Source organism: Choristoneura fumiferana, chromosome 6, assembly GCF_025370935.1.
Source record: "Choristoneura fumiferana chromosome 6, NRCan_CFum_1, whole genome shotgun sequence".
NCBI classification, from domain to species: Eukaryota; Metazoa; Arthropoda; class Insecta; order Lepidoptera; family Tortricidae; genus Choristoneura; species Choristoneura fumiferana.
In genome coordinates this window covers 17,885,021-17,907,626 of record NC_133477.1, presented here as the reverse complement: position 1 = coordinate 17,907,626, position 22,606 = coordinate 17,885,021, and the positions used below count along the sequence as shown (strand labels likewise).

At 37.7% G+C, this 22,606-nt stretch overlaps 1 protein-coding gene across 1 annotated transcript in view; it reads left to right on the top strand.

Moving 5' to 3' along the window:
• Positions 1-734: 734 nt before the first annotated feature.
• The window catches only part of Hel89B (histone acetyltransferase 1), a gene marked incomplete in the record, with an annotated part of 57,544 nt that continues 35,672 nt past the window's right edge, over positions 735-22,606 (top strand). Inside the window, 3 exon segments of the mRNA XM_074088752.1 lie at positions 735-1,191; positions 7,258-7,311; positions 10,140-10,317. Coding sequence (XP_073944853.1) covers positions 7,301-7,311; positions 10,140-10,317 — 189 coding nt within the window.

Genomic DNA, 22,606 nt, shown 5'->3' with positions numbered 1-22,606 from the left:
CTTATTTTCTCGTGACCACTTCAAAATTTTACTGGTTTCGGTGATGCTGCTACAACCACATTCTTAAAGTCGCCAAAATAAAAAATTGTGTCGCTTCTGAGTTCTGTCCAGTCGCTTGCCCTATCTCTTAGTTAGTACTTAAAAAATGTAGGTAGGCCCTTATAAAACTATGCTTACATTTGGCTCTTTACTATCAAAAGCAGATAATTTTCGTGGACCCCCATTAAAAATCTTATGGACCCCATTTTTTTGTTCACGCCTACGTAGACCCCCAGCAAGTTCCCGTGGCCCCTGGGGGTCCACTGGACCACTTTGGGAATCACTGCATTAAACTAATATGAATGATATCAATGATATACTTAAGAAATTATTCCCTCCCGACCCGTGGTCCAACTATAGGGCGGAGCTCATCTTTCTGGGTATTTTGCCCTTCGGGCAACTGAAGTACTGAAGTTACCTAACCTACCTATTTTTGTATTAAAATGTAATATTTATTTACTTGTGTTTTCTTTTTATAGTTAGGTATATTTATGTAGTTTTTATTAATTTTGTTTCCTATCATATTATTGTATCTTGTGTTGTGAATAAATAAAAAGAAATAATTAAAAAAAAATATATAAATATAATATATTTCCGGATTGGACAAATTAGTTGGACCACGGGTACGTTACTGCAGGGCTACTACGAAACTTGAAACTCGAAGTTCGTGTCGGGCGGTCACTTTGACACTTATACCATTTAATACGAGAGTGAGAGGGACAGCACGACACGAACTTAGTAGTAGTAGTAGCCCCGCAGCTCCTACGAAAAACTCAACTAGAAAAAAAATATTTTCGCGCTTTCTAAAAATATAGTACAGTATGACACTATTTTTTGTTTTTCGATTACCGATTTTTGGCAAGATTCCATCAAATTGTCAGAATTCCTGTATGCGATTGGAGGAAGAAGGCAATTAATAATTTTTATCAGAGTCGCGTCGGCCAATCAGCTCACGAGTCCACAATAAAGACGGACTCATCGGCAGCATGGCTGTCAGTATATATTTGAAGCTTGGACGATGCGCTTCCTCTCATTACGTCGCTTTTTTTTATTTGTGCATTTTGACGAAAATGTTATTGAACGTTATTTTCAGTGCGATGAAATATGGAAAGATTTGGGTGCAGTGACTTGAGATTAGCCGTATCTTGCAAGGTGAGTCTGAAAATACTAAAGAGAAATCGAAATGATGCTGTGAAATATTGTTTTCATTCGTTTTCACTCGAGGCCTGAGCGAAATTCATGGCACCAAAAAATCAATCGGAAAATAGCTACGTGTGTGCCTTTCATTGCAATTTAATTCAGACGTTCCAAGGTCGAGAGTAGAGGTCTTCTTGTCTCGAGATGTTACCCCGAGTGCAATAATTAGAGTAATCGATATCATTGTGTTAGCTCGGCCATATGTTATGCGTAAAGGGTCATATTACTACTTACCGTTACTATTTCTAGTCATTGTTATAAACCTATTTCCGTTTTATTGGACACTGAAATCGTGAAGTGATGGCTAATTTGGTAGAGAACTGTCGAATTTTCGACGTGCGATCCAAAGAAATAAAGATAACACTGCACTTGTCTAGTCTAGGTACCTAAACCCAGTATTTATCACGAACTTATCACAACAAATATTGGCCTATCATAACAGTTAAATCTCTTATTTATTTATCGTATTTGAACTATGTGCAATTCAAATACTATTTTACCACTAACATACCTAGACGAATTTTAGCCACTGTGTTTGTTTACATTTAAATAAACACAGTCTTATGTGTTCTGTGTACTGCTTTGTTAATATTTTTGATGGCAAAGTACATTACTAATCTTACTGTTATTTATTTTAGTCATCTATTTAACTTTTTAGGTAACTGATAACTCATAATAAGTAAATCTTATTATTTTAGTAGGTAATTTTGTATAAATTTGTTGTTTGTTACTAGACAAGCACACCAAAGTAGATCCTGTGACTATAAGAATTCATATTGCAGTTTTTATCAATCCTACAAAAGTGATAAATAAAATGTCCTGAAAATAAAGATGATGAAAACAAACAATATGTATTTTTTAACCACTGCTTACCTTATTAGTGATATGAAACATAAGTGCAGTAGGTGTTATATTTTGGAAAATTGTGATTTTCCTACTTCTGCCAACAGGTGTATAATAAAAAAATATCAGTAACTTTGACAGTGTGTGTGTAAATGACCTATCTCGGAAGAAGTTTAGTGTTAACCCAATTTTCTTTGCTACACCACTTCTGTTCTAAATTTTATGCTCATTGTAATATTTGTGGATTTTTAAAACTATATATATTTGTCATTGGCTATGGAACTCTCCAACTGTTTCATAGAATTATAGAAAATAATATAATAAAAATAAATGGGAAATACCAGGACGCCTGAATGCACAATAACCACAATGTATCCCATGCAGTGCTAATTGAAATGTAGAAAATAAAAGGCAAACACTCATTTATCCTAGTAATGCCCAAGATATTTTTAGAACATTTGTAATAAAGATCCAGCATCCTAATTTTAGGCACCTATACTAGCAGCCCTGAACTTTGGGTTATGTGCTGCTTTTAGGACCTCGAGATGCTTTTTGATTAATGTACTTATTCACTTGGGCTGGAATGAATACAATTTGTAGTCCTAAAAATAGGATGTAGGTAGGATAGGGTCTTACAAGGATATTAAATTAATAGACAGCTACACTATTTCTGATCAGCGAAAATGTAGCAAAGCAAAAATGCAGGCAAAGTTGCAGGCAACAGCTATTGTAAACTGATTTTTTTTACATTTGCAATTTATTATTTCTTTGTTTTAATCATACATATATTAAGTGTGTTCTGAAGTAGGTAAATGTTTTATTATAAGTCATGGCATACTTCAAAAATTACAAATCCATTTTTTTCAATGAAATAAGAAATAAATTTATTTTAATAATTTTCAAAATCACAACACTGGAAGTTCTTGGGTGGGACAGCAGAACTATGTATGTTTAGCCCTTAAATTGTCAAAATTGAAAATGTTCATGATTCAAGCTTCGTCCCTACCTTATAATCCAAAAAATTCTACATAAAAAAAAATACAAAAAGGTAGTCTTGAATAATGGGTCTGGTGTGGCACACTGTTAATTTAAGGGTTAAAAAGATTAGAACTTACAAGGATAAATTAGTCCTTTCCTCTGGTATCAAGGTTGTAGTAACTGGCAAGATGTAGAATAAAAAACTTTAGTTAAACCTTACTTGAACTGGGCAACAATAACAATAACAAAAAAAATGATTTTATTTATGATAGAGCATGTGGGGCGACATGTTTTACCAGATACATTGACATGGAATAGTAGATTTTACTACATGAGCATAAAACAAGCCATTTTACCCGAGACATTCAAATAGCCACCTGAGCCAGTATGGCGAGGGTGGATAGACACATCGAGGGGAAAATGGGTTTAATGCTCGAGTTTTACATTGCTTTTCACTTCAATGGCGAGGAAATTAAATAGCACCAATAAAAATAATTGTTCACTTACTATGTACCTTTTATTGTACACGCATTACTATTATAATTATATTTTTTTAATTTTATTGACCTATTTTAATTGTTTTTATTGATTTATAGTTTTATATAAATTTTTTTTTTTTTTTAAATATATGTAGAAACTTCTTTGTTTGTGGCTGTTTACACCTAATTACCTTGGTCTTAGACAAATATTTTACTTTATGCACGTGGCACGGAATGCCGAGGACCTGGGTTCGATTCCCAGTGCTGGTCTTATTTTTCTGGTTTTTCTGTGCATCTATATTTCATTTTGTATTTTCAATTTAGGTTTTACGGGATGACCATAAAAGTAAAAATTTTGAATTGAAATAAAAAATACAAAAATATTCCAAAAAACCAATCTTAAATCTTTATTAAATTATTATATAATACACAATTAAATAATATACATCAAATAAAAATTAAATTAAACAATATAAAATAAAATTAAAATGTAAAAGGTCTAACTGTTAAGAAAATAGTTTTGACATAATAATACTATTAACGTAATTTATTGCAAGGATGAGGTCATTCCAATATTTAAGACAAAATATAAAAACACTAGCTTTTGCCCGCGACTTCGCCCGCGTGGAATTCGGTTATCGCGCGCTGTTCCCTCGGGAACTGTGCGTTTATTCGGGATAAAAAGTAGCCTATGTCACTCTCGGGCCCATAAACTATCTCTATGCCAAAAATCACGTCGATCCGTCGCTCCGTTTCGACGTGAAAGACGGACAAACATACAAACACACACACACTTTTGCATGTATAATATTAAGTATGGATTAGTGTGGATTGTTACAACTTAAATAAACGAGCCAACTCAAACTAGGTATTAGTTACTAGAAGTCACGGAAGAATAAACTTTCTTTTTATTCTTCCATAAGGAAAACAGATAAAATATTTTTGTTCTGCTTAATTACATATTATCAAGATTTACTTTTACTTGTTTATTAATGATTTTGCCATTGAATGTAGTTAGATTTAGTTTTTATTTAGTTGAGTTGAGTTGGTAATGTGTTACAGGGCAAGTTTGCCCATGGGTTGCCACTTTGCCAACACCTTTGCTGTCGTGTTTGCGATCAAAGGCAATTGATAACGGTTATTGATAACTTGGATAGCGTAAGTAGGTCATTCACTTTATCCTATATTTCTGAGAGACAAGTGACTATCATACTTTGTATTATATTTACTGCTGTATTTATAACTTACAAAAACATGTTTGAGACATTTAATAGTCTTTGGAGAATAATAAATTTAAACGAACTGCTTGACATGGTATGCTTGCTGGACAATGCCCTTATCTTTCTCGATGAGTCGTAAACGATAATTGCTTTCGGTCAGGTGATCTGCCTGCCACCTGCTCGTTTCCCTTTGTCTTACACAAAAAATCAATGTAGGGGGACAGATTGTCTACACCGCTTCCGCGCCTCTCAAAAGGCGCACTTAAAATTTTATTTTGCACAAAACTGAAAAATTGCTATCTGACACCTAGAGTGACCTCTCCCATTGGCGTATCTAGGGTTATTTTTCAGGGGGAGGGGGGGGGGGGGGCCTGTATTTTTGTGTGAAGATATCAGTATTATAGAATAGAATCTGTGGCAGATATTCGTTCAAGTGACTGTACAGCTGCCATCATAACCATCAGAGCTGTCTGTCTAGGTGCTCATAAACAACTCGACACGAAAGGATTGTCAGTCGCGTTAATACGTGTTCAGATATCTTTGAGCACATAGTCATCTGCTCTGCTTTGTTTACGATGGCGACTCTTCCACATCTTCTTCCGAACGATCGCGATATGGCCATTGGAGCTCCAAGTATTGGTGGACTGTGGATAAGGACATAAGATGTGCTCTACTTACTTGACATTTTGTTCATCTGGAGAAATGGAGAAATGGAGCCTGTTACTCGCGACTCCGGTCGCGTATAATTCGTTTATCGCTATCTATCCCGTGATACCTATTCCATTTCCCGGGATAAAAACTATCCTATGTCCTTTCCCGTAACTGAAACTATCTGTGTACCGAATTTCATCTAAATCGGTTCAGCGGTTTTGACGTGATGGAGTAACAAACAAACAGATTAGTGGGAAGTGGGGGGATAGTGGGATATAGATGCGGGCGGAACCCTAAAAAACTCGTGAACTTGCGCTATTTATTCATTACATATTTATGTTAATTAATATGCATGGTTTAAAGACCACACACGGTAATCTGCATTGTTTAGGCTCATACTTGGCATACCAATGTCATTCCATAGATATTGAAAGTGAATTTAGGTACGAGTAAAAATATCTTTGTCTGCTCTTGGGTTCATTACTTTACCTGCCTTATTCAAAGGGCAGATAAACATGCAATAAATAAACTTTAGGCTTCGAAACAAGTCTACTCGTACACAAATGATGCAGAGAGGGATGCAGTTTTTAATAATTAACAGTTTTTTTCATACCAGAATGTAGACCGCGGATAACGTCTAGTGAGCTCCAAATATTCCAGACTGCTCGTGATCATGAAGATCTAGAAGTGACGAAATATCGAGAGGTCATTGAAGGTCTACATTCCGCAGAAAACAAGTCCAACGCATAGATGAAGTTGTGATGGAGACATGAGAGCTAGGCACAAATGTAACGTTTTAACGATTAACAAAGTTGATTATGTGATTAACGGTCACCAGCTATGGTAGACATAAAGTGTCGTTAAGCAAAGCATATCCATGCATGCCAAAGCATATATCCATGAGGTTATTTCAAAATATGACCATGAGATTTAGGCATAGTTAGTGCAAGTCACTATTAATAAATATCGTCGCGACGGTTTCGAACTTATTTGGGATCCGTAGTCATAGAGCAACAGACTATGATGGCACCTCCCATTACATGTGAAGAGCCCGATAAAAACTGAAACAATTTAATCATACAATGTAGTTTAATACATTTCGTGCGTCACGCCACTTACGGGGATATTGGGCCAGGATATTTTTAGTAGGAGTAATTTCATGTTATTTTTGTTTCGGAATTGTAATTCAGAACAGATAAATAAGCAGGACATAAGCCCTCCTATAATCACGCTATGATATGTAATTTGTAATTGGATTCTTTTAAAAGATGTGTTTTGAATACAAGCTTTTTTTTGCTAACTGTATTTTTGTTGATTGTACCTATTTGCATTGTTATCCAATTTACATATTTATGTACCCAAATTTCAATTCAATCTGTCCACTGGAAGTGGGGCAAATGAACTTGCAAGATTTGACCCAAAAAAAAACAACAACAAACAACAGGGCAAGTTAAATAAAAGCTTGTAAAAATAAAGAGATACACGGACTAAAACATTTGTGCTTAGATGCCTTCTTCCATATCATCCCATTGCCCCGTGATCTTGAGCCGACGACGGGCAATTGCCAACGTGTCATCCATTTAGTTCTTTACCTTCCACATGGTCCATTACGAGCAATCTGCCTCATTGTCTAAGTACGTCGCAGTCAATGCCACTTGCTTCTGGCGATGCCCTAGATTCTGTTACCAGAGAGATGGTACAGTCACCAGCATTAATATCTGCCACAGCGGAGCGTGCAAAAATATCTGACACGTCCTTCCGGCCCTAGAAATAGAGTCTTATCAGATATTTATGCACGCTTGTTGTGTCAGATATTGGTGCGTACCTGCTAATTAATTCTTTTGTTTCAGATAATATTACACCTGAAAAAGGGATTTAGATAAAGACCTCGCCATGACGTCGCGGTAAGTTTATTACTAAATAATCCCACTTCCCCCCACTAATGTTATAAACGCGAAAGTTTGTATGCATGCGTGTTTCTATGGATGTTTGTTACTCTTTCATGCAAAAACTACAGAATGGATTTTAATGAAATTAAACTTTTTTTATTTTTATTTGACTGGATGGCAAACGAGCAAGTGGGTCTCCTGATGGTAAGAGATCACCACCGCCCATAAACATCTGGGTATTGCAGATGCCTTGCCAACCTACACAACATAACATGGGATACCTCAAGTGCCAGTAACTTCACCGGCTGTCTTACACCTTGCGCAAGCACTGCTGCTTCACGGCAGGATTAGCGAGCAAGATGGTGGTAGCAATCCGGGCGGACCTTGCACAAGGTCCTACCACCTGTAAACATTATTAGCTCCATACATCACATCAGAATAATACATTCTTCTGGCTTCTTTTATCCCGATATTCCCATGAGATCAGGATGAAATCGTGAAATCTCAACCGCTGGGTTCAGGGTCATGAAATCAGCGAAGACTACGATGTAATTTTTACGTATTTTTGTTTGTTACTCTTTCACACTAAAAGGCTGGACTGGTTTGAATGGAATTTGGTATGTAGATAGCTGGACGTCTGGAATAATACGTAGTTTACTTTTTATCTCGATATTCCCCCGGGATCGGGATGAAATCTCGAATGTAATGTTTGGGATTCCCTTGATAAAATAAAGTCCTAAATTAAATCTCTAATCAACTGCCTAATTTAATTAGTTAACGCAAGCGAAACCGCGGGTAAAGGCTATTAACGAAATAAATTTTGGTTTTAACCCGGTTTAAGCTACGTTTCATACAGCATTTGGCGTACTAACTAATAAAGTAAATAATGCAGTCAATTATGTTCTAAGAGTGGCTAAAGGGTTATTATGTTTAATTACTATCACAAGTTATTTTATGGGTTGACATCGTTAATGGTGCTATCAATTGACGTCAGAGGTAGATTCAAGGTGGTAGCTGGCCACTTGTACCCTGTAATAAAAATAGCTTGCTTCCATAAATTGGGGCGGCTTCTACAGCTAATTGTTTCCAATTAACGAGCCCTATTAGATTACTGGTAATTGGCCTTTCGCCCACACGGCTTAGCTCGCTGTTGTTTGCCGTCCTTATCTTTATCAAAAGTTTTACTGTTTGCTCGGATGAGGCTTAGGCCGGGAATACACATGCAATTAGCTCGTACATTTTCGTGCAAGTAACTTGCACGCTTGTGTCATATATGTATGAAGATTGACGTGCGCGCGCCAGTTACTTGTACGTAAATGTGCGAGCTATAGGCATGTGTATTTCCAGCCTTACGCTTGGTTATTGAAACATTTGTTACGACTGTGGCTTCAAATGTAAGATGTTAGGTTTAATGGATTAAGCGGACCGCGTATTTATGACGGTTCCGTACGTGTTCGTAGCAGACTGCAAGAATATTTGGTCGATAAATGTGTTTTAACATATACCACATTTGTACAATATATTTAATTGTATGTTATTATCCGTGAACAGTATTTGATTTGAATTATGAAATAGGGTCATCCAAAGTACGTCACACCAATTTTGACTATTTTAGCCCCCTCCCCCTTGTCACACTTCCTGTGTCAGAAACCGCCTGAAACCCAGGACGTTGGACGTAATTTATAGATGACCCTTATGTGACATATGATAAGTCATTAAATTAAATAAGTCAGTTTCTTGCGGCGCATTCTTCTTGGCAATGATGGTCTTTCCGAAAGCGCTGCTAGTTTAACAATAAGTTCTTTGTTAAAATTTTCATTTTTAATATAAGCTTTTTTGCAGACTGTATTTTTTGTTGACTGTACGTGTATTGTCATCTAAACTACATATCCGCACCAAATTGCAAGTCGGTACTATTAACCGTTTAGGAGTTCCCTCCTGCGAAGACGATCCTGGCAGGACAACCAAGATGTCACTGCCAGATTATTGTATTGCCACCAAATTTACATAAGTATGCCAAGTCAATCAGGGTCAAATTTAGCTTCCAAGTTTGACCCAAACAAACAAATAAATAAAGAAACAGGGCAAGTTAAATAAAAGCTTGTAAAAATGACGTGTAAAAGTGCCCATTGCGGCCTTTTTTTTTGATGCGTTGCCAACCTAAGCCTAAGATGGAATACATCAAGTGCCAGTAATTTCACCTATCTACCACCTATTCCTATCTATTTCACCTATTCACTGAATAAATGATTTGAATTTGAATTATTACTACAACAATCGGGACTTATTACGCTAACAAACAATAATAATTACCTCGACGTTTCGATATTTTACAGTAGCCGTGGTCGCGAGTGGACTGAAGAAGTAAAGTGGCCAAGGCCTAGTGGCCTAATGTGGTGGAAACGTCGCGGCAATTGTTTCTCGTTTGTTAGCGTTTGTGAGGGACGGCACGCTAGAATTAAGACTACGTGCACTAAAGCTGAGACTGACTAGTGTACGTGAGGTCTGAAATGTACATTCGCATTGGGTGAGCATGTTTATTTTCGCGTGTTAAAAAATTGCAATATCTCGAAATTAATTATAATAGCCACTTCCGGGGCTGAATGTTACAGTTTGTACAGCACTTGATCAGAAAAACTCCCTTTTCGCCAAAACGGGACGGTGCAACACACTGCGATTTTTATGAAACGGCGAAAGCTATTAAATATGGTTTAAACTTTGTTTTCAAGTATAACAGAATTTCGCTGTGCAACTTTAAATTACTCCTAAAGTTGCGTTCAGTAAAACACGCTTAAGATTCTTGAGACTGTCAAGTACTAGGTACAGTTTTGATGTGTCGGCAGCCTGGACCGGCTGTTCGTGCTGCTGGAGTCCAGCACGGGTCCGGCGACGCGGCGCGCGGCTGCGCGGCAGCTCGGCGAGGTGCAGCGCGCGCATCCCGAGGAACTGCACAGGCTGCTGCACCGGCTTACCAAGCACTTGCGCTCGCCGGCCTGGGAGACGAGGATTGCGGCTTCACAGGTACACTACCTAACTACTTCTTTTGGTGAAGGAGTTATAGATAGTGCCACTAGAATTGAGGTCACGCACGTAAGAACATGTAATGTAATGACAGCGGGATTTTGACATTTGCTCTTTCATTTAATTCATTCTCCTTTTATGCAATCAGTTATTCATGTAGCTGTGTGTGTAATCATTCACTTCAACTCTCGTGGCACTACCTATAGCCATCTTACTTTCCGAAAACAGAGTCCTGTTTAGATTGTAGCTGCATCGACTCACCAAGTACCTGTGCTCGTTGGCTTGGGAAACTGGGATCGCGGCTTCAAAGGTATCTACCTACTTCTTTCGGTAAAGGCTTAGCCATCTCTTACTTTCCGAAAACCATATACCTGATATAGAGTTGCATAGGCAAGGCATCGCGGCCTTACTCATAGGTACTATAACCATCTACTTCCTTAGTAAGGCTAAGGTTGTTTGTTAAATTAAAATTAAACGAAAGTTAAGGTACATTTAACGATCGTCTTTTCAGAGTTTTGATGCTCATGATGAATCCTATCAATTTATGCCATAAAAGTGTAGGGATTGTTTTTTTTTTTGTATTTTGATCGGTTCGATCTTCGATCCCGTTCGATCCTGGTCGATTATCGCTTCGGTCGGTCAACAAATGTATTACAATAAGGTTACGCCGTGGGAAGGGGTTCAGTTACCTCTACTACATGTAGAAGCAGTCGAGGGCATAAATATCTACAGTCTACACGGCCATAGCGTCAACATACATCGACCTTATGGTTATTGGCATAAAGGTGTATATATATTTTTGTCGTTTTGGTAACTATTCCCCGTACTTTATGCCCTTGACTGTACAACAAGCAATCGTGAAGTTACATTAACTACCCACTTCACGTTATTTTTGTAATTTTCCTTTTGTGGAAAAGTCTTGATTTATAAAGGTACTAGCTTTTTGCCCGCGACTTCGCCCGCGTGGAATTCGGTTATCGCGCGCTGTTCCCTCGGGAAGTGTGCGTTTTTTTCGGGATAAAAAGTAGCCTATGTCACTCTCGGGCCCATAAACTATCTCTATGCCAAAAATCACGTCGATCCGTCGCTCCGTTTCGACGTGAAAGACGGACAAACATACAAACACACACACACTTTCGCATTTATAATATTAAGTATGGATTAGTATGGATTGTTACAACTTAAATAAACAAGCCAACTCAAACTAGGTATTACTAGAAGTCACGGAAGAATAAACTTTCTTTTTATTCTTCCATAAGGAAAACAGATAAAATATTTTTGTTCTGCTGAAATACATATTACTTATCAAAATTTTCTTTTATTTGTTTATTAATGATTTTGCCATTGACATACAAACACACTTTCGCATTTATAATATTATATAGTATATAGTATGGTATGGATTAGTATGGATGAGTATTTGTCGCAAAAATATTAACGTCATTTGTCGTTTTAAGTAACTCCACCCTCGTAGATGCTAATTTTCCTTTTGTGGAAAAATTTTGATTTACCTGTAAAGGTTTGTGTTGGGTTAGTATTTTTTGCAAAAATATTGATGTTGTTATAACTCCACCCTCGTACTTAGGTACTATTTTGTTCGAGCGTCCTTTACGCAACAGCTTAGTTTTTAATCAAACACCATTGCGAAAGTTTTTACATGCCTACTCATAAATGTATAACAATTCACGGAATAAAACGACAGGGACAGGCTGACTTTCGCTATTATACATTACTAGCTATTGCTTGCGACTTTGTCTGCAAAGGATTCGTTGATCGCGCCTCGGGGTCCTTTTTTTTTGGGGAAAAAAAATATTATTTAAGTATTCTGGTCTTCTAATTTGATGCAGGCAAAAAATCATTTAATCGGTTCTGAAGTTCAGGCGTGAAAGTGGAACAAACTCAATTCCACATATTTGCAAGGAATTTACTTTTTGTGGATTAAATCTTAACCGAAAAATACTAATAGTTGCTGAAAATTTCTGTAATACTAAAACATCTTTATAATTTATAGTCTTTTGAATTGAAAAATTCAGAAAAAACATAGATTAACATTGAGAAGATTGACAAGTTGACAACGTAAGGTTACGCAATTGGAGACCACAGGTTTTTCTATCAATAATGCATCTCAGATCTCAATCAATCGAGCTATAGATCAATAATCGAAATACACGGCTGTTTAGCGATCGATTTGTATTCGTGAATGCGCCGTTCTTATTCGTAATATGCCGCTCTGTTTGCGCCTGGCATTGTTGTCGCAACTGTTTGTATTGTCTTGTGGCTGTTTACATTCATCTTTATTGATTGCAACGTCTTACACTGCATTCTATTTTAGGAAGTTTGTTTCATATTTCTTCTGACCTTCCTGGGAGGTGTTCCATCTTGAAAGCGAAAACTTTGTCGTTTCTAAGACATTTTTGACTCTAGTTAGTGGTTATGGAAATAGCGCCGGATTTGAGTAGAGGGAGATTATGATTGGTTATTTGGAGTCTTTGTATTTTTTATTTTGACCGTAAAAGTAACAAATTTGGAGTTAAAATAAAAAATACAAAAATACTCTAAATAACCAATCATAATTTGATTGCTTAGTAGCGACATCTCTTGTCCGGGTGAGCGGTTAGTTCCGAAAGAATGTAACGTCTCTCGATGAGAGCGAAACATAGATGTCGCTAGTGCTGCTGCTTAAGTACCGTAGTAAAAAAGCAACCTGAGATATGTCTGCATAGGAGAAATTCGTGTCTGTACTCCTGTCCAGTGGTAGTGTTGGGGTATGGCACGCTGACTGAATCTTCCAAGTTTAGGTATATTTTATACCTTAGGCTGCTATTTAGTCTAAAACAACTAATAATTCTCAAGCAAACTTAGCCGTTATAATTTTCCTTGTAAGTTTGATATACTTACTACTCGATTTTGAAAATTTGCACTTTAAAGTTGAATATTTCGCAAACATATCACTGAATCGATCAATCGTTTTAGCAAACCCCTACTGGTTTTAAAAGACCTATCCAACGATACCCCACACTATAAGGTTGAATGAGAAAAAAAAATCACCCCCACTTTACGTCTATGGGAGGTAACCTTAAATTTTTTTTTGATTTTTTTATTTAACCATTTTGTCGGCATAGTTTACATATATATCCGTGCAATATTACAGCTTTCTAGCACTGATAGTCCCTGAGCAAAGCCGCGGACGGACAGACAGTCAGACAGGCAGACATGGCGAAACTATAAGGGTTCCGTTTTTTCCATTTTGGCTCCGTAACCCTAAAAAGGGATAGAAGACAGAAACCTGTAATTTATTATTAAATTTTATTTATTATATTAAAGGTCAAAAAATACAACAAGTTACATTACAGGTCTTAGTCCTAAAGAGTAACAGGTTGGCAAACAAATATTTACACTTATAATTACAGAATAAGGATAAAGTATAAGTAATAAAAGTAAACAAAAAAAAAGGTAACAATTTTAACAAATATAACAAAAATTACAAAATGCTGGTACTTACAGCTGACTTATATTTTCACATATACGCATACTCTTCCTTTCTATCACCGTCCATACATCAGCAAACACATCACACTCAAACTCTTTAATATTGAACATGTTCAGTACATGTAGAGCACGGCAGATGGGGAGAGTAGCGGCGCGATACCGTGCGCGCGGGCGGTGGCGCGAACAGGCGGCGGCAGTGCCGCGCAGCCGCCGTGCTGCTCGGGCGCAGACAGGCGACACGCCTCACCCAGCAGCGCGGGCAGTCGAAGCATCCGCGCAAAATTCGGATTACAAGTCATAATTTGCTCGTAAACTACGTGTCTCTAGCGAATTGTAGCCAAGAGTACCTTGGAGGTAGACAGTTGGGTACATAAAAGGATAGTATCCGCAAGATTTCTTGTAAAGGAAACGCAAGAACCGCTTTTGTACTTTTCGATCATGAAGCATACGTAGATTCGTGGGGATTCCACACACAGGAGCTCGCCTCAAGTTTTGATCTGACTAGTGCCGTATAGAGAAGTTTGACGATACCCATGTGTTGAATTCCTTACAATACGGTGACAAAACCTAATCTTTTAAGCTTCTGGGACGAGCGATCGGATGTGGTCATGAAAGGTTAGTCCGGGATCAAATATGACTCCTAGATCTTTCATTGTGTGCGTTCGAGTTATAATATTATTGCCAAGCGAGTAGTTACCAGATATTCTCTGCTTTGCACGAGTGAAGCTCATGACGAAGCACGTTTTTGCATTTAGATATAAAACGGTTTTTATTACTCCATTCCTGAATAGCATCTAAATTACGCTGCATTACTTCGCAGTCTTCTGGTGTTCGAATATCGACCACTATTTTGAGATCATCGGCATATAACAATGGTTGGCGGATACCAAACAATCTGCCAAATCGTTAATCATAATTGTGAAAAGAAGAGGCCCGAGCAAAGATCCTTGACTTACCCCGGACTTTGTGTAGTAAAGCGCTGAGTCAAAAGACCCGAGGCGAACAAATTGTTTTCTATTTTGTAGATAGCTGGCAAAAAAGCGTAAAAGTAAGGGTGTGAAGCCAATTAAAGAAAGTTTTCGCAATAAAACGTCATTATCTACTTGATCGAAAGCTTTTTTAAAATCCAGGTAGACTACGTCAACCTGGCAACCTTCGTCGAGCTTTTTGTCTACATGATCTACAACCGTAAGTAGATTTGTATTTACTGAGCGGCCTCGTCTAAAGCCATGCTGAGAATCATGGAGATATGGGTCTATTTGTTTATAGATATTCGTATGCAACACACTCTCAAAAAACTTTAGCGAAACTACTTAAGATGGCAATAGGACGATAGTTTTCGACTAAATTTTATCACCTGTCTTTGGAATAGGCGTTACGCGTGTAATTTTCCAACGCTCCGGGTAAGAGCCTGTTAGAAGAGCAAGGTTGAAAATATGTGCCAACACAGGCGATAGCTCGTTTTTAAAGGCTTTAATAATGTATGAAGGCACGTTGTCAGGGCCGACAGAGCTGTTCGGTTTCAATTTGTCGATACCACGAACGACATCATGGGTTGAAAAACTTGTTATGGCAACCAGTCGATGATTCCCTGAGGTACATGTTTGATTAGGGTTCAATGATGGGGTGCGAGGTAGAAATACGCTACTGAGTAATCTGCAAATGCACCAGCAGCCGCTTGCCCACTATGTTTTTGACTATTATAAGTAATAATTGGTTCAAACCCCCCTTGGTTCGTAAGTTAGAAATATGACTCCAGAAGGTGCGGGGATTCTCTTGATATTTTTCTGTATATTTTCAACATAATCTTTATATGCTAAGGAAACTCTACGCTTGATATCGGCCCTGATATTACTATTATTGATACACATTTGGATCATGGGTGGTTTCCACTTCTTATGTAGTGTACCCTTGATCCTGAGGTCGCGAATGATGTCACTAGTAAACCAGGTCGGATATCTTCTAGTAATTTTATTGCTTCGTTTTTTCCGAGGTACACATTTATTAAAGCAATCATACAACTGATCGTATAATTTTTCAACTGCTTTATTAACTTCCTTTTCCGCTAGGACCGTAGTCCAATCTACTTTGAAATAGTGTCATAAAGTGAGTCAAAGTCAGCCTTACCAAAGTTCCAGTCTGTGGCCGGTCGATGTTTGCTAGGATCAAGCGGGGCTGCTCTCCGAGCCTGCTGGTGGTGACGTACACGTCTAATGGTGGATGGTATGCATCTATTTGGTTTACAAGCTCTCATCTGCCGTACACACACTACCCTGCTCACACTCTCGGATACAAGAACGACGTCTAACTTACTTCCCTTATCATTAAAGATTGCGTTATAATCGGTAAGTTTACAGTATGTAAGGAAGTAACACATATAATTATTATATTCAAATTAGCACTATTTAGATTAAGATCTCCTAATATAATATTTGTAACGTTTTTAGTGATTGTAACGTTATCTTCAACTTTACAAAATGTATGTAATGGGATGTATGTAAGGGGAAGTGTAATGTGTGTAATGGGAGACATATCGCGTGCTAGGTCCGATGCTAATAATTATTTTTTTGTACATTTTACTACAACTACTGTGTTTTGTTGTGTGAGGTCAAGGACTTTATTTCATGAGCCACCATGGAACCTTTTCAACGGAAAAGTCAGTACTATTTTCATTGTTTAATACTTTTTGTACTTTGTTAATTTTTCCTTGGTGATTATTTTAGTATGTAAATGTTAGCTCGTTTAGCCTGAGACACAGGAATTATCCTAGTTCAGGCACACGTGTTACATTGATTTTAAGTGAAATATTGTATTTTGTTATTTTGTACCGAAATTAATTTGAATAAATTGTATTATTATTATTTAGTATTACTTAATGCGATGTCACTATGACGTTTAGGTACTGTAAAATAGTTCCATAGTGTTCCATAGTAAAGTCCTTGACCGTACAACATTCGTTTTGTTTGAAAACGCTCGGTGTTTGTAATTTTGAGAATGAACTCATAGGGTGTTTGACACGCGTTGACATTTTGTATTGTGTTTGTGATAGTTGGCCCAGTAGGTATGACACAGGTATGTATTTTTTCAAGTCTCTGGTTTGGCCGTTTCCCGGCGAGAATGTATCCTCTCGGCAATAGAGTTGCACCAAGCCGCAGGCGATAAGGAACAAATAGCTGAACGAGCGTTGGATTACCTAATTCCTTACAAGCCAATGTGACCAATGCATGAAATGGAGGTATCATACACATCCAATCGTGGTTGATTAGATCCGATGTTAGAGAATTTTGATTAGCTATACAGGTTGTCAAGAGAAATTAATTGGAAAAATTGATAATTTTAACGAACTTGTATTAACTTGCAACGTTCGTTATACGAAGTATGTTTGTATGTTGTGGTTTCAAAACTTGCAAAATATTTTTAGTCCACTTCCTTGTGTCCGATTGAGCTGAAATTTGGCGTACTTATATGTAAATCTAGTGGTGATACAATAATCTGGTAGTAATACAGGTAGTCCGGCCAGGATTGTCTCCGCAGGACGGAACTCTTCAACGCTAGGGCATCGACTTGAAACTTGTCGTAAAGACGTAGGTACTGTTCCAAAAGAAGCTTGTAATAAAAATTATCTTATTATAAATGAAAGATATCGTTGCGGTGGTCTAACTGTAACTTAATACGGAACGGACCGAACAATGCAGCAGGGCTACTACGAAACACGAAACTCGAAGTTCGTGTCGTGCGGTCCCTCTCGCTCTCGTATAAATAGTATAAGTGTCAGAGGGATCGCACGACACGAACTTCGAGTTTCGTAGTAGCCCTGCAGATAAAAACCGGCCAAGAGCGTGTCGGACACGCCCAAGATAGGGCTCCGCAGCCATTATGAAATATCAAGTATTTTTTTTCGATGGATTTCGATTTATAGTAATCTTCCAAGTTAAGGTATGTTTTATACCTTAGGTTAGGCTGCTATTTACTCCTAAACTACTACTTAATAATAATTCTTAAGCAAGCCGTTATAATTTTCCTTGTAAATTTGATGTAAGTAGGTACTTACTTACTACCATCCTGATTTTTTTCAAATTTTTCCTCACAACAGTTAAGATTTTAGAGGGGGGGGGGGGACGCTCGATTTTAATGAAAATTTGCACTTTAAAGTTGAATATTTTGCAAATGGATCACTGAATCGAAAAATCGTCACCCCCCAATGGTTTTAAAATACCTATCCAACAATACCCCACACTATAGGGTTGGTCGAGAAAAATAATCACCCCCACTATATGTCAATGGAAGGTACCCTAAAAAATATTTTTTTTTTTTTTTATTTTACCGCTTTGTGGGCGTGACTGATAGGTATGTATATTCATGCCAAATTACAGCTTTCTAGTACTAACGGTCTCTGAGCGTACCTATCCGCCGACAGACAGACAGACATGGCAAAACTATAAGGGTTCCTAGTTGACTACGGAACCCTAAAAAAAACCTGCCAAGAGCGTGTCGGACACGCCCAAGATGGGGTTCCGTAGCCATTGCCAAAAAAATCAAGTAATATTATGTGCGTTATAACACAATTAAAACACTTAGTACAGTCTTAAAATTCATTACCAGAAAAAGAGCGTATCTTCACGGCACTTGCGTCCTTTTGTTGAGAAGCGCAGTTTTTCGGCAATAACTCAAAAACGGTATATCCGATCATGTTGAAACCAATTTTCGTTGAACGTATTTATTAAGCGTTACCTTTCCATATTTTTTGGACAAACGGTTTACAAGATAGAGGGGGGGGACACAATTTTTGCTACTTTGGGAGCGATAATTTCCGAAAATCTTCACTTAAAGTTTTTGAAAAACCTTACTATCTTTTCAAAAGAGCTGTCGAACTATGTGCCACACGTTGATGCGAGTTAATTTTTTTTTTTTCAATTTCTGTTTGGTACGTGTATGGATGGAGTGCCCCACCTATAAAAATATTTATTTTTGTAATTTAACTACAAAACTAAATAGCGGCTTTGACAAGACATCTGTACTCCAAATTTCATTGAACATCATGTATTTTTCGAGTAAAATGCCTGTGACATACGGACGGACAGACAGACGGAAACTATAAGGGTTCCGTTTTTGCCATTTTGGCTCCTGAACCCTAAAAACGAGAAATTAGTCATTCTTATTACAAATATTTCTTTATAACATGTGCGAGTTGCGAGTATTTGGTGCATGTGGTATTTATTATAATTATTATACTTGGCAATCTATGGTATGGTTATCATATGTCGCTTTCAGTTATCTATATCTCCATTTGTTGGTGTTTAATGACCCATAAATTGGAATCGACGGGCCATCACGGCCATTACGCAAATTATATTTAGGCAACACTCATTAACTTTATCGCGTGTTTGTATTATATAGTTGCACAATTATTAGATCGTAGCATTACGGTTGGAAAAAATAAAAACTTGACTACAAATAGTAATCATCTAATCAGGAACTGTAGGTAAGATATTTAATGCAACTTATTATGATTTTTAATGTACCTACTCGTCACGTGTCTGTCCAAAGGACGCACGGATTTGTGCGGCCCGCGACGTGTGTCTCTATTTCGAAAAAAAAAACCTAACAACAAAGTTTACTTGGTATGCAGATTTCTTTTTCTGCGGAGCTCCAAAGAAAAGCTAATAATGACAGTCGCTCGCATGGTGTCCACTATGGCGTTCAACGTAGGTAAGTATTAATAATGTGCATAGGTCCGGGATCACATCTAGTGTGGAATGGATAGCCCAGACCCAGAAAAAATCTCGAGAATAAAAATCAAAATTACCGGCCAATTTTTTGAAATCAGAGTAAATCGGAGATCATTCCAGAGGCGCAGTTATTATTGTGATTTAAAAAATCTGCCACCAGGTAACAAATTGAAGGACAATGCGTAGTAACGGCTTTGATAAAAACAGTTCTCGTATACGTAGATTACAGGAAAATTGTAAAATAAAAACCCAACTATAGGTATGAATTATTCATCGTCTGCTTATATATAATTTCTCAGTGTTTTGCCTCTCGTGGCGTGTTTTTGAAACATTTTGTAAACTGCGCATTATGCGCGTTGACGGAATTTTACAGCATCTTTAAAAATGTAAAGCCCAGTTTCCACTGCGAGCGGAGCGGACTCCGTACGGACTCAGTTTAACGTACAACGATCGGCTGCATGACATTTGTGCACCGAACCTCTATGAAGTTGGTCGATGATTTATAAACTGAGTTGGTGGACTCCGGTGTAAATTGGGCTCAGTTATTTCATCAAAGATTGAGCTTAAAAAAGAAATGCCTAATTTCACGCGATCAAAGATAGGTACTTACAACCACGGAAGAATAAAAACAAGTGGAAGTGCTATGTAGGTGCAGCGGTGCGTGCCACAAGTAAGCGGAGGTACGTTTACTCGATGCCAGTCGTGATCAACATTGCGTAGAGTATGATCACGTTTAGTAGTGTCGCGACATTCCTTGTTTTACAGTAATTATGCCGTATCGCTCAATTCTGGAATGTAAAAATGATAGCAGGAAAAAAAACCTACTAATGGAGGATCACCTATGTCATCGAGTAAGCGTACCGCCCGCTTACTTGTGGCACGCACCGCTGCACCTACGAGTACATAGCACTTCCACTTGTTTTTATTCTTCCGTGCTTACAACCTTTCAAAACAAAGCTCAAAGGGGCCCTTCAAAACGGTGCTCAAAGGTTGACTGGTAGAGATCCCTTAAAGGGATAAGTTCGCCTTTGTACATGTATTTCATTGTTTGTCATCTGTGTTTGTTTACTTATTTTGTACAATAAAGAGTTTACATACATACATATGTCGGCGGCCGATCGTAAAATCTGCTAGATCACGAAATTCCTAGGCATATCGTGAAACGCCGCCATTTCATGATATGCCTAAATGTTGGCCAGGCATATCACGATGGGCCTGAGAAATAATACGGCAGATCGATTAGAGCAACGCATTCGTCGATATTCCTAGCTCTATACCGGGCACATCGTAAAATAGTTTCTTTTTTGGCCACTGCTGGCGCTGCGTATGCAATGGCGGCCGTGACCAGCTGACCGGCCGTGTTTGTTTAGCGCGTGAAAAATGTCGGCGTCGCAACAAAATGATCTTTAAACCGAAAATAGTGATTGAATTCAAAATAGAAGTGCAAAAGAAGCTTTTGAACATCAGCTCCGTTCTTTTTATGTGAATCAAACGGATTTTACGATCGGCCGCCGACACATAGACATACCTACCTTTCGAAACGTTATTTTCATACAAAATAACATGAGAATTCAAAATTTGGCAAATTTTGTGCCCTAATCGAAGCTTTTTAATATGTAACGTTAAGTTACAATTACTTAAGTTATAAAAATTACATACCATTAAAAAAGCTAGAATTTTCTATTATTGTTTTAAAGTCACCCTGTTCGACCTACATGTCTGATGTCACTTTATTCGTACCTACCTCGATTTCTATTGTATATGTACCTATGTTGCCTTAATCGGGCGGTTATCATGGATTTATGGATATATTCCGTTCATGAATTATTTGCAGTTTTATTTTGAAACAGGAAAATATGTCAAAAAACACTTGTCCAACGCAAGTCAGACGCGTGAACCGGGTGTTCCGTACATCTCTAAAAGTAGTAAGTAGGTTCGATAACAGACTGATTGCAGTTTTATTTTTTTCCCCAAACAACGGCTCATGCTTTTCCTTATTCGCAGTATATTTATATGTAGCATTCCGAGTTTTTACCCGACTGCCCGAAGGAGGGTTATGTTATAAAACGAAAATAATAAGTTTCTTGTACAGGGACCCTCTTATTTCTTTTGTTTTCGTTTTATCCCGGTAACGGTTAACTTATTAATATAGGTGAATATACAGCCTATCAACAAATATCTAATAGAAACCGGTCAAGCGTGAGTCGTTCTTAAGGAAACATCGAAACGTTGTTTAAGACCTCTTAAATTTATAATTATTTTTTTTATTATTTGTGTTGTAGCGAGCGGCAATAGTAACACATAATTAGGTATAAAATTCAGCTAAGATCTATTAGGTACCGATTTTTGAGATCTTCATGGGATTCAATACAATACAATGATTCTTTATTGTTCACCACAAATAGTAAGCACGGGATATAATAAGCCCTGTGACAGACAAATAGACAAATAGGCGAAGCGACAGTAACAGAGCTCCGTTTGTCACACTTCGGATACGGAATAAAAAAATGTTCTCATATGTCGATTTGAATATCGCTTACTAAGTAACTTGTTTTTTAGCACGCATAAGCTGATGAGACCATAGTCCATTATGTATGACTCGTTGTTTTTAAGGCAGATCAATAACCTTGCAAATACAGCATATCACTTGTCCGTGCTACTTAAAGCAGATCTGCGGCCGTATTTTCTAACGCTCTGACGTTCGCGATCGCATTCACCATCTCTTTCTACCCTCATCTTACTCCGTGTGAGTGTGACAGAAAGATGTAGTGAAAACTATTGTGATATCAACTGTGTTAGGCAACGAGGCATGAGTATTTGTACTTGTTTTTCATTGCAACCTTCTCTCTCCCTTGGCTTGTTTTCCTCCACAATCTTTCTCTATTTTGCTCTACCTCGGCATTTCTGTCTACCGTTGTTCCCTGAGTTTATCTCTCCACGTTTCCGGTCTAAAACGTCTCTTGTTTTTACCCGACTGTGAAGAAGGAGGGTTATGTGTTTGACCCGTATGTATGTATGTATGTCTATTCCTATGTACTCCTCATAACTACTCAACGGCTGAACCGATTTGA